General features: G+C 36.4%; 1 protein-coding gene across 1 annotated transcript in view; it reads left to right on the top strand.

Annotated features, from left to right (window-relative positions):
- Positions 1–13,225, top strand: part of LOC107739737 (matrix metalloproteinase-17-like) — an 88,394-nt gene that overhangs the window by 38,148 nt on the left and 37,021 nt on the right. The window contains exons 2-3 of the mRNA XM_016551938.1: positions 6,255–6,387; positions 6,619–6,754. Of these exons, the coding sequence (XP_016407424.1) occupies positions 6,255–6,387; positions 6,619–6,754 (269 nt within the window). The remainder of the gene's footprint in view (positions 1–6,254; positions 6,388–6,618; positions 6,755–13,225) is intronic.

Below are 13,225 nucleotides of genomic sequence, written 5' to 3'. Positions count from 1 at the left end.
TTGATACTTTAGTCTGATTATATATTAATTATGTATTAGTGATTATATATTATTAAAGGATATCTTTAGCTGAATCAAGCCTCGCATTGCATCGCGTTCTTCTTATGGGACTACAGATGAGCTCAGACGGGAAAGACTGTATAGTACCTCTTGTTGGATTTAGGCTATACGAATTAAATAAAAACAAATTTGTTTTCGATTGTTTTATTTAAGTAGACCTTTAGACATAGCAAGGTGCGCCAGAAAGTGCACCCTGTTATTTTACAAAAGCAATTTGTAACGTTTTGTTGTTATTGTGGAAGTATAGAAAATAAAGCAGACATTTCTTTCCTCTGTTATCACAATGTAGCCTAAGGGATCGCGCCAGAGCCGCCGAACCGAGAAGAGCAGTGTTGTGCTTTATATGAGATGTATTTTTGCAAGAAATTTTGCCTATACAACAGTCAGACAGTTTGAAGAAACGTTATTGTGACTAATTTGCAGAGCGGTACATGAGATGAACTCTCATTCTGTGTGATGGGATAGGCAGTAAAGACCTAAGAGAGAAAAGTGGCATTTTTAGGGCCGCCCACGCACAAAAAGCAAACTCATTTTATTAACCCACGAACAAAAAATACGAAAAATCTAGCTTAATTTTTGTTTGCCCGTTTGCCAAACAGAACGAAATAATAATGATACTAATTATTATTATCCTATTAGAACATTTTATTTCTTTTTTTCGTATTTTGATTTGTCGTTAAATCAAACTTCAGTCATTCAAATAAAGAAATATTAAGCCCAGTTTTGATCTGATCATAGCCTAAAGGAGTCATGGGTCTGAGTGCAGTTATTGGATAGCACTATATTGTAGACAGATTGGAGATTAATCCTAATAAACATGCAGCTACAATTAAAACCATTACATTAAAATACATTTAAAACAGTGTATTTCTATCATTTCAGCAGCGTGCAGATCCTCGTTAATGTCAGACTGTGGCGACAGCAGCGCGGACAGTCGCATAGCTCGCTCACATATAGCCTATCATATATCTATAATAACGGGAAAACATATCGTTTTTATGACATATGTCGTTATTACAAGAAAAAAATATGTTGTTTTAACGAGAAAATATGTCGTTTTAACAAGATAATTATATCGTTTTTATGACATAACATGTCGTTTTTACGAGAAAAGATGTGTTTTAACGAGAAAACGTCGTTTTAATGAGAAAACCTCGTTATTACGAGAAAAGATGTAGTTTTATCGAGAAAACATCTCGTTTTTATGAGAAAAGATGTTTTAACGAGAAAACATCTCGTTTTTATGAGAAAAGATGTAGTTTTAACGAGAAAACATCACGTTATTACGAGAAAAGATGTCGTTTTAACGAGAAAAGATGTCGTTAAAACGACATATCTCGTTATTACGACATAATTGAGTGGAAAAAAAATGTGTGTGTGGCAGCAATGCGTCACCGTATATTACAATTCAAAATAACTGTTTTCTATTGTAATATATTTTAAAATGTAATTTATTCAGCTGCAAAACTGAATTTTCAGCATTATTACTCCAGTCTTCAGTGTCACATGGTCCTTCAGAAATCATTCTAATAAATCATTCTAATGCACAACTTAGAAAAAACTTCTCTTTTTTAACGATGTATGCTTTGACAACCCTAGGAAAAAATATTGCCAAAACGTGCTCTTCCTGTTCCAAGCTTTTAACCACTCAATGAAATCTCTCCTTGTGAGAAGACCTATCATTCATATTGCCATTGACTGACGTCCTGGACTATTAGCCTCTCTGCGGCACATGAGTATGTTAACCTTTCTCGGTGTGGCATAATGATCCGTGACACCTCATAGGAGGTGAGGAGGAACATAAAGCCAGAATCGACTGCAGGACACTGGGGTGAATTCTTTGAGTTTGGCGCGGTTAGGTCAGGGTGATAAATCTGTGTAGTAAACGTCCTCTCTGCAACCAAAAGACTGGAAATGGTTTTGATACACACACAGATCTGGGACTCGCTTGGCACGTACACGCTATTCAAAGCGCAAACAGCTGCGCTGGAGTTTATTTTCAGGTTTATACAGCATTGTCTGAGTTTATTGATTCGCCGTTCATATTCTATGAAGGTTTAATATCGCTTTGACCATTCTCAACTCCCTATGCTAAAGAATTCGGAGGCTTTTGGATCACATGTGAAGAAAAGCCTCACTTTTCTTACTAGCTTTCCACTGGTTCATAGTAAGACTGATAACATGCTTGAGGATTCTAAGCACCGCTGAACACTGACCTTCACTGCGGAGCACACTCACTCATCATCACCTCCGGACTGACAGGGTTGGTCCGTCTTTTCGGTCCCTCAGAGCACAGTGATGTGTTTGATCAAAGTCAGAATCCCTGACTGAGTTGATCTTTTGGAAAATGTGCCTCAGTAAAGCCTGCGACGGCAGAGTCTGTGACATCTTTTTAGGTCACTACTAACCATTAAAGGTTGTGAGATGACAATCCTCTGTAAATGTGAGAGTGGCCTGGCAGATAGCATATGTGCTCGGACAAATCTGGACTGTGTCATTTTCTGACACCTTCAGCCTCCTTTCGCTGCTATCATCTATCCAGTAAAGGCCACACACATACAGGTGCATCTCAATAAATTAGTTCACTACATATATATATATATATATATATAATGTAGGTTGTTGGTTGAAGCTGCGAGGTTGATGTTCATTATTACAATATTTTATTATTATAGTATATAAGTATTATAACTGTTTAGCTATATTAATAAATATTAAAGCAATGATATCACTGTAATGAAGTGTTCTCTTTATTGGGATTCAGTGCATTAATATTTCTTTAGAAAAAAATATTACAATATAATAAATATCACACCTCTGATAACAAATTGCTCTTGTAATGTAGAAACATGCATCTCCTGTAAATCTGCTTTGAATGGTGTGTATTGTGAAAAGCCTATACAAAAAAACGTGAAATTAATTATAATAACAATGTTGGTGTGTACTTTGGAGACCCACTTAATGATCACACAGCAAGTTGTCCTTTTCTCTGGAACAGTGGGCACTTGTACTTTGAGTTTTTGGATATCTGTGCTGCAGATAACAGCGTGTGACTGTTAGTAATCTGCGTGTGTATATATGTATGTGTGTGATATGAGATACTGAGTATGCACAGTGGTTCGTCATGCATCGATATTTCAGCCAGCGGGAATATAGCTTACACAAAAAGAGTAGGCCTCTTCTCCACACTTTTACACAGCTGGACAATGTGTCAACACACAAATTATGTCAGCTGGTAGCGAGGAGGGAAACAGAGTAGGCAGCAGTCAGTGTAGCATAGTGCCACATAGCTGAAGAGGGCCATCATTTATCAAACCACGTAACAACAGATAATAGTTGTTAATACAGTCTTGTACAGTACTTTTAAGCTGCAGGTGATGTTTTCTTTTGTGATTTATTAGAAAATCACATTATTTACAAAATGGCTTTCTGTAAAATATGGTTTCATGTAGGACTGTGCAAAAAATCGAATGCGATTTTCATGCGCATCTCGTCAGTAAAGCCGCTTCTGTGATTAGTAGTAAATCTCCAGCACGTGCTTTCAGATGGAGCAGCATTTACTACACGGATGGCAATGAATCGCCTGCGATTTTGAACGCGATTTTGCGTAGCTTGTCAGTGAACTATGGCTCTGTGTAGTAAATGCCGCTCCATCTGAACGCACGTGCTGGAGATTTACTACTAATCACAGAAGCGGTTTTACTGACGAGATGCGCATGAAAATCGCATTCGATTTTTTGCACAGCCCTAGTTTCATGTCCAAATTTCTTTTAAATTTCTTTCAATTCCTGTTGGCTCAAATTAGGTTTTTGGAGACCTTATATTGAATGTAGTTGTTATCTATTTTATTTTATTTTGTATTAGCTTGATCTAAATTATTAGCTAAAGATGTTGGGTTATATGCTGATTTAATAGCTAGAAAATATTGGGTTGTTTTCTGATTTTATAGCTAGGCAATATTTGGTCATATTCTTACTTTATAGCTTGAAAATATTGGCTTATATTGTGTTTTGTTGTTTTTAGCTAAAAAATATTGCCTTATATTCAGATTTTATGGCTAGATAATATTGTATTGTATTCTGGTTTTATAGCTACAGTAGGCAATACTGGGTTACATTCTTATCTTATAAAAAAATTATTTTAGATTTGTATTTTATTTTTGTAAAATATGGCTCTTAAAATGTGCAAGATCACATTATTTGCAGAAAAAAAGCAGTACAATTTTTTTTTAACACATCTTTATATCAAGGAAAGAAAGTCAAACAGTTTGAAACAAAATGCTGCTAGTGAGGAAATTGAACTATTTTTGTAAGTCAGCTCTTCTGGTAAGTGCTCCATGTTGTTGACCCACTCAACCGCGTGTTCCTTAGACACTACTTCTATTTTTCTAAGTTGTCCAGTGAGTGTAGCACTCCATAAGCACACTGCATACTTCAACGTGATTAAAGCACCTTCATTCTTAACTACTCTCTAGCCTTCTTTCAATTATGTGTGGTAGGGCTTGAGTGCGGAGCATGACAGAGTTTAGCTTCAAGAAGTAAACTTTTCAACTCCTCAGTTATTCTGATTCAAAGAGAGTATGAATGCAGAATTTATTATGTTTTTTTAGCTCTGGTAGCTGATGCTCTAGTTCTTTTGTCTGTCAGTGCCATCATTTGTTTTACTGAAGTGAAGAGGTGTGTTTGTGCACCCCTGGTCTGAAAGACCTTGGTATGTCCACTCGCAGCACATACTCGTTCTTTTATTGGCACTTAAAGGGAAAGCCCACCTCATCATAATACCTCGAGTCAGCCAGCTTTGACGTTTTTTAATCATTCTCTTTTGCTCTTATAATTAATGTAGCCATGATGGTGTTTTTCTAAAAGATGAAGGTGGCATGATTAATCAAGTGAGAGTGCTTTCAGAGATCATACATTTTAATGAACCATATTACAGTGTGTAGCGTTGTGTTTTAGCACAAAGCTATAAGAAATTTAATCCATACGCAAACAGTTTGCCCGCAGGCCTGGGCTGACGTGCAGCTGGGATGTCTCCATGCTCTGCTGAGAGTGCTGTGCTAGCACAAATCAACTTCACTAATGGAATCGGTTGAATTGTGAGAAGATGATCCCAGTTATTGATCTGACTGACAAAACAGCATTAAAATTCAACATAGTCTGGCTTAACGCACAACAATGGAGAAAAAAACAGGATTGAGTGTGTCTGAATCTTTAATATTGCTCTGAATTTCCAACTCAAATCAATACTTGTTAATAGTCATTCAGCACGATCGCAATAGCCATCAATGTCAAGTAGATGAGCTGCAGAGTTGAGTTAAAGTGAGTGGGTGCTGGAATGGGTGGTGATTTTTTTTCTTTAAAGTCTGTGGTGCTGATTTCATGAGGTTTGATCAACTACCCTTGACATGGAGCTATATACTAGTGACTGATCAGTGTAGCTTTTAATGGGGTTTACTAATTCTTAGGCATTTAAGTTTTCATTTAAAAAATGTTTTGTTTGAGAGGATATACCAAACCTTTAGAAATATGTTCTGGTCAATCTCAACCATTGCTCAGTGATTGATTGACAGTTAGCTAACATGAGTATAAGACAAACTTAATCAAAATTCATCAGATCAGTAAATACTTCTTTCTCGCCAAAATTGATGTCACTTCCTGAACGATGGTGTCATTAATGAACTTTTTTTTTTTGCTAGTTAATAAGATTTACTGACAGGATGGAAAGTGAAATCGAATATGACATGATTACCAATGAAAATAGTTTTCCCAAGAAAAAGCTTGAAACTTTTTAATTACAGTAAAACTGAAGACGCACCTGGGATATTTCTTAATAAATTGCCAGTTTTTCATGTTAGAATTTAGTGCATCTGAATAAATTGCAACATCTGCTCAGAGCAAAGTAGTGAAATCATTTGAAATGTCTGTTTACTTAATTATGATTAGTGTGCTAAAAGAAAACAAACTAAGATTTTAATCTTTAAAAATTGCAGGTTTCATATTTTAGCCAATTAAACCCAGTACATTTTCATGCCCCCATAAATATACATAATTGATGAGGGATGTATGAAAATGTGCTTCTTGGAAGGAAACGTTTTGCTGTAAACTGCCTGGTAGTTATCTGAAATCTACAATTTTAGTGAAAGTGCCTATTAATTTTGATATAATGATTTTCACAACACCTGTTTTCTGCCACAGGATTGGTTGAGCAAGTTTGGCTATCTCCCTCCCCCTGATCCTGTGAATGGACAGCTACAGACTAAAGAGGCTTTGACGAGGGCCATCAAAGCCATGCAGAGGTTCGGAGGCCTGAAAGAAACTGGAGTGCTAGGTTTGTACGTTTTATTTTCATAATAAAACTCATGTCCACGTTGTCCTTGGTTTTTGTCTGGTAGATACTACCAGTGTAATTCAGATTGGTTGGTTGTCTCATGTTCATCTGGCTTTCTTCAGCTGGTAGATTTGCCTTTGCAGTCTACAGGACCAGAAAAGCATCAAAATATCTGCATTCTGCTCATGTGTTTGGGTCTGTATTTATGCATGCTTGTATGTTTCCCTGCAGACCAAGCAACCTTGGGTTTAATGAAGACCCCTCGTTGCTCGCTGCCAGATGTGTCAGAGCCAGATATATCAGCAGGCAGACGAAAGCGAGCGCTAGCTCCTCAGAATAAGTGGAGCAAGAGGCATCTTTCCTGGAGGTACATTCATTTTTGGGACTGAGACTGTCTGAGTGATTCCTGTCAGACAGCTATACTGTACGTGTCAGAGATGCATTCGATTTATTTGAAATCCATGCATACTTGAATTAAAGCTTCAGTGGTAGTAAGAGCTGATGGAAAGAGACAGAATTAGTGATGCAACGAAATGACAGATCTTGGCCAGGGCTGAAAATTCTGAACACACTAGGCTGAAATGGCATTTTGTGAACAAGTCACAAAAAATTTTTTGGCTTAAGTTTTTTAGTGGCTGGAATGTTGATGCATATTTTGACTTTATAACTAGAAAATATTTTTGCTAGAAAATATAAATGATTTTTTTTTGCTAGTTAATAAGATTTACTGACAGGATGGAAAGTGAAATCGAATATGACATGATTACCAATGAAAATAGTTTTCCCAAGAAAAAGCTTGAAACTTTTTAATTACAGTAAAACTGAAGACGCACCTGGGATATTTCTTAATAAATTGCCAGTTTTTCATGTTAGAATTTAGTGCATCTGAATAAATTGCAACATCTGCTCAGAGCAAAGTAGTGAAATCATTTGAAATGTCTGTTTACTTAATTATGATTAGTGTGCTAAAAGAAAACAAACTAAGATTTTAATCTTTAAAAATTGCAGGTTTCATATTTTAGCCAATTAAACCCAGTACATTTTCATGCCCCCATAAATATACATAATTGATGAGGGATGTATGAAAATGTGCTTCTTGGAAGGAAACGTTTTGCTGTAAACTGCCTGGTAGTTATCTGAAATCTACAATTTTAGTGAAAGTGCCTATTAATTTTGATATAATGATTTTCACAACACCTGTTTTCTGCCACAGGATTGGTTGAGCAAGTTTGGCTATCTCCCTCCCCCTGATCCTGTGAATGGACAGCTACAGACTAAGGAGGCTTTGACGAGGGCCATCAAAGCCATGCAGAGGTTCGGAGGCCTGAAAGAAACTGGAGTGCTAGGTTTGTACGTTTTATTTTCATAATAAAACTCATGTCCACGTTGTCCTTGGTTTTTGTCTGGTAGATACTACCAGTGTAATTCAGATTGGTTGGTTGTCTCATGTTCATCTGGCTTTCTTCAGCTGGTAGATTTGCCTTTGCAGTCTACAGGACCAGAAAAGCATCAAAATATCTGCATTCTGCTCATGTGTTTGGGTCTGTATTTATGCATGCTTGTATGTTTCCCTGCAGACCAAGCAACCTTGGGTTTAATGAAGACCCCTCGTTGCTCGCTGCCAGATGTGTCAGAGCCAGATATATCAGCAGGCAGACGAAAGCGAGCGCTAGCTCCTCAGAATAAGTGGAGCAAGAGGCATCTTTCCTGGAGGTACATTCATTTTTGGGACTGAGACTGTCTGAGTGATTCCTGTCAGACAGCTATACTGTACGTGTCAGAGATGCATTCGATTTATTTGAAATCCATGCATACTTGAATTAAAGCTTCAGTGGTAGTAAGAGCTGATGGAAAGAGACAGAATTAGTGATGCAACGAAATGACAGATCTTGGCCAGGGCTGAAAATTCTGAACACACTAGGCTGAAATGGCATTTTGTGAACAAGTCACAAAAAATTTTTTGGCTTAAGTTTTTTAGTGGCTGGAATGTTGATGCATATTTTGACTTTATAACTAGAAAATATTTTTGCTAGAAAATAAGAAATTAATCTGATTTATATTGAAATTTATAGCTAGAAAATATTGGGTTATATTCTGACTTTATAGCTAGATAATATAGGAATATTTCCACATTTTACAGAAAGAAAATGAATGGTCATATTCTGATTTTATGACTAGAGAATATTGTGTTGTTCTCTAATCCTATAGTTAGAAAATACTGGCCTATATTGTGGTTTTATAGAGACAAAATGTTGGCTTATATTCTGATTTAATAGCTAAACATATTGTTATATTCAGATTTTTCAGCTACAAAATATTGCCTTATTCTTATTTCTTAGCTAGAAAATTGTGGGTTATATTCTTATTTTTTCTAGAAATTAGGAGTATATTCTGATTTATATTTTTATAGATAACTCATGTCCACGTTGTCCTTGGTTTTTGTCTGGTAGATACTACCAGTGTAATTCAGATTGGTTGGTTGTCTCATGTTCATCTGGCTTTCTTCAGCTGGTAGATTTGCCTTTGCAGTCTACAGGACCAGAAAAGCATCAAAATATCTGCATTCTGCTCATGTGTTTGGGTCTGTATTTATGCATGCTTGTATGTTTCCCTGCAGACCAAGCAACCTTGGGTTTAATGAAGACCCCTCGTTGCTCGCTGCCAGATGTGTCAGAGCCAGATATATCAGCAGGCAGACGAAAGCGAGCGCTAGCTCCTCAGAATAAGTGGAGCAAGAGGCATCTTTCCTGGAGGTACATTCATTTTTGGGACTGAGACTGTCTGAGTGATTCCTGTCAGACAGCTATACTGTACGTGTCAGAGATGCATTCGATTTATTTGAAATCCATGCATACTTGAATTAAAGCTTCAGTGGTAGTAAGAGCTGATGGAAAGAGACAGAATTAGTGATGCAACGAAATGACAGATCTTGGCCAGGGCTGAAAATTCTGAACACACTAGGCTGAAATGGCATTTTGTGAACAAGTCACAAAAAATTTTTTGGCTTAAGTTTTTTAGTGGCTGGAATGTTGATGCATATTTTGACTTTATAACTAGAAAATATTTTTGCTAGAAAATAAGAAATTAATCTGATTTATATTGAAATTTATAGCTAGAAAATATTGGGTTATATTCTGACTTTATAGCTAGATAATATAGGAATATTTCCACATTTTACAGAAAGAAAATGAATGGTCATATTCTGATTTTATGACTAGAGAATATTGTGTTGTTCTCTAATCCTATAGTTAGAAAATACTGGCCTATATTGTGGTTTTATAGAGACAAAATGTTGGCTTATATTCTTATTTTTTCTAGAAATTAGGAGTATATTCTGATTTATATTTTTATAGATAGAAAATATGAGGTTATATTTTAACTTTATAGTTAGAAAATGTAGGGTTATAATTCGAATTAATATTCAGATTTTATTACTAGACAATATTGTGTAGATTCTTATTTCTTAGAAAATATTTTATATACTAATTTTATAGCTTGAAAATATTGTTTTTGATTGTGTTTTTAACAAGGAAATATTAGTTTACAGTATATTCTGATTTTATGCCTAGAAAGTAATTGGCTTATATTCTGATTGATATTCTGAATTTATAAGTAGAAAATTCTGAATTATAGCTATATAATACTGGGTTACATTCTTATCTGATAGTATAATATGTTGTGATGTTATCGTTGTATAGAGTATTGCAGATGAGTGTCAGAAAGCCCTCAACACAGACTGTTCCAATTTCCATCACCGAAACTTTCCAAAATTCCAGTGGTTTCTGAGGCTGTCTGTTTTGACAACAGATTGACAATGTGTCTTTTCTTGAAGCGTGTGTGTGTGTGTGTGTGTGTGTGTAATATTGAGCTTTGTTTACAGACAGTTGTCTTGGGTTTCATACCATGTTCTCTGTTTTTCATTACAGAAGGCCACTGTGATCTCACATTCTCTGTGTTGTCAATCACACAGGCTTACGCTTATCCCACTCACCCTACCTATAGAGTGAAATAAACCCCTGCTACTGCCTATTGTGTTTCAATTGGTAAAACATCAAAGTTTAGGCATGTTTGTTACTTGTAGGTAGATTTATTTCATGACCTGGTAAATTAGGTCTCTGTGGACATTGTCCGTGCTGGGAAATATATTGCATTGCGATCAGTATGGCAGTTCGACTAAGGAACATGACTTTAATAATTTATTCCAGATTATCTAGATATGTTTTCCCATTTATTGGAGATGTTTCAGCCCTAATCTGAATGGCTTCATCAGTTGTAGGATGGTAGACACTTTCTTGACATTTAAATACCTGATGAAATAAGTAGCTTGATGAGTGCTGTTTTCATTCCTGAGCTCCTATTAAAACAAAACAGGGGTGGTAAAATCAAAGTGCTTCACTTTTTTTTCAGCTGTAATAATGAATAAAATCAATATTTTTGGTCCAGGTTCTCAAAAGAGATGCATTTTAAGTATGTATATATCATTTTGTCAACATTTAGGAACTACATCAGCATGTAGATGGCCTTAAAGCTGATAAACATGGCCTAACCAGCACAAAACTCCCAAATTTTTTACCTCAACACACACTGCAATATCATAACACCCACAAATCTTAGTGGAAGTTGCTTCTCTGATGTTTAAATGGTAATTGCTGTGTGAAATACAGAGTTCTGGTATGAAACTCTAGATGGCGCAGTCCGATAGGTCTAACTCAATCTGACCTAATGACATCACATGGCACAGCTGATTGGTTCTCTCCTGTTTCAAATATATGACTAGTGCTTTCCGTAGCAGTTGCAGCTTGCTTCAGAAACCCTCCACCTTCCCCAGCTCCACCTGTATAGATCTGCTACGAGGTGATTCATGTATGCTATATGGGGGTTATTTCATGTATGTTATATTTGCAGCAGCAATATTTCTTACATGCTCACAGCAGCATGTTGTGGATGTATTGACAGTAGCAAGTCTCGGTACTTGCTCTGCTGCAGTAGCAGCAGCGTAGCAGATCTGTTCCGCCAAGACCAAATACATTAACATTGTCAAGTACATTACCATGCCAATCCCTTCGAGAGTTGTCATGACAGAACTAGGGTTAAATTGCCATGGCAGAATTGAAAGAACTTTTAAAGTGTGATCTTTGTCCTTCATATGCAGATACAGATACAAACAAAGCAATTGTTTTGTCTTGTTGATGTATGTTTCTGGTCATTTTTCATGGTTTTTGTTTTTGAAATCATCAGAAAGGTGACTCCCAGCAATTTGTGGGTCTTCAATCATGACCTTGTTCTCTGTGATGAAGTTAGAATAAAAGTTCACTTGTTGCTCCAAACCCGAATGAGATCTGAGAGCAAGATATTCAGTGAATAATAACTTAAATTGTGGTCTATCATCAAGAAAATTAATGTATGCTTTTATTGAATAAATAAAAAATCATTAATGTAGCTTAAACAGTAGAGCATGGCGCTAGCGACACCAAGGTCATGGGTTTGATTCCCAGAGAAAGTGTGAACTGTTCAAATGTATACTTTAAAAGCACTGTAAGTCACTTTGAATAAAAGCATCTACCAAATGTATACATTTAAATGAATGTAAATTATATATATTAAAATAGCAGCTTAACTTCTTTTATGTTCCACAAAAGAAAGAAATCTTACAGATTTGAAAAATTGAGAAACTGTTTTGAGCGAACTATTAAATGCACAGACATTCCCATCATCCTAGAGCTGATAAACCCAGTCAGATGAGTTGTGAACATCTTCAACACATACATCCAGATGGTCGGGAATAAATTGCTCAAGACATCTGACCTCACAGACATGCAGCTTAATAAACGTTTGGCTTTCTGACTCAGCAGGGTCATTCGAGAGATTAACCAGCGGCAATTGCTTTAATACTTACATAGGAAGCATAGCATCCCCTAAAATTTCCCAACAAAATGTAGCAATGATGTCTTTACGTATGAACAAATAATATACATAACTATTTTAAATATCACTCTGGGTACATTTTAATATTTTAGCGAATGAACACTATCACGCTGGCCTTAGAAGATAATTGAATGTGATTTATGTGACTCATAATGCACATCATATACTGAGTGCTTAGAGATACAGATGGAGCTGGAGTCAAATACATTTGAATGTACATACACATTTTGCCATTTTATAACCGATATCTATGCTTCCTCACATTCTTCGCTCTGTCGCCCTCAGCTTTTGGATTATTTTTGCGTGACCTTACTTTTTGTTTGAACCTTCCTTTTCTGTGTTGATGAGTTTGGGCAGACCCCGCCGTGTGACCTCCACAGAGCCACCCAGTGCTGGCTGGTGTGAAATGACTCCTATAACTGAGCTGGGAGAACTCTATCAGTTCTTGTACAATTCATGTCAGGAGCTTTGCACCCTGGTTCAGTTGTAGCGACAGAGGTGCGCCAGTACACCAGCCGAGAGGCCGGTCGCTGTGATAAAGCCTGTAATGGCTTGTTTTAGGAGCAGTGATAAAAAGCCTGTCCAAGACAAATTGAAAAGGGGTGTAAGGAATAAGACAGACAGACAGGATGGGAAAAAGACAATGATGGATTCTGAGTAATTATTGCACTGCGCCATCATACAGGTTTGTGTGAGGAGAGATCTTTTAAAATAGGCTTGGGCAAGAGAAGAATCAATAAGAGAGCAAAAAGTACAGATAGTATAAAACTATCAGCTTTGATCAGCACAGGCTGACAGATTTTTATACACATCAACAGCCCTCTACGAACACCTTGGCAATTGAATCGCCATTGGCTAGTAATTTTTTTTAGTTTACTCGCCAGACTGATAAATATATATATATATATATACA

The sequence above is a fragment of the Sinocyclocheilus rhinocerous genome, unplaced genomic scaffold (genome assembly GCF_001515625.1).
Source record: "Sinocyclocheilus rhinocerous isolate Xijiao unplaced genomic scaffold, SAMN03320098_v1.1 scaffold585, whole genome shotgun sequence".
Taxonomy (NCBI): domain Eukaryota; kingdom Metazoa; phylum Chordata; class Actinopteri; order Cypriniformes; family Cyprinidae; genus Sinocyclocheilus; species Sinocyclocheilus rhinocerous.
This window is presented reverse-complemented; position numbering and strand designations above follow the sequence as displayed.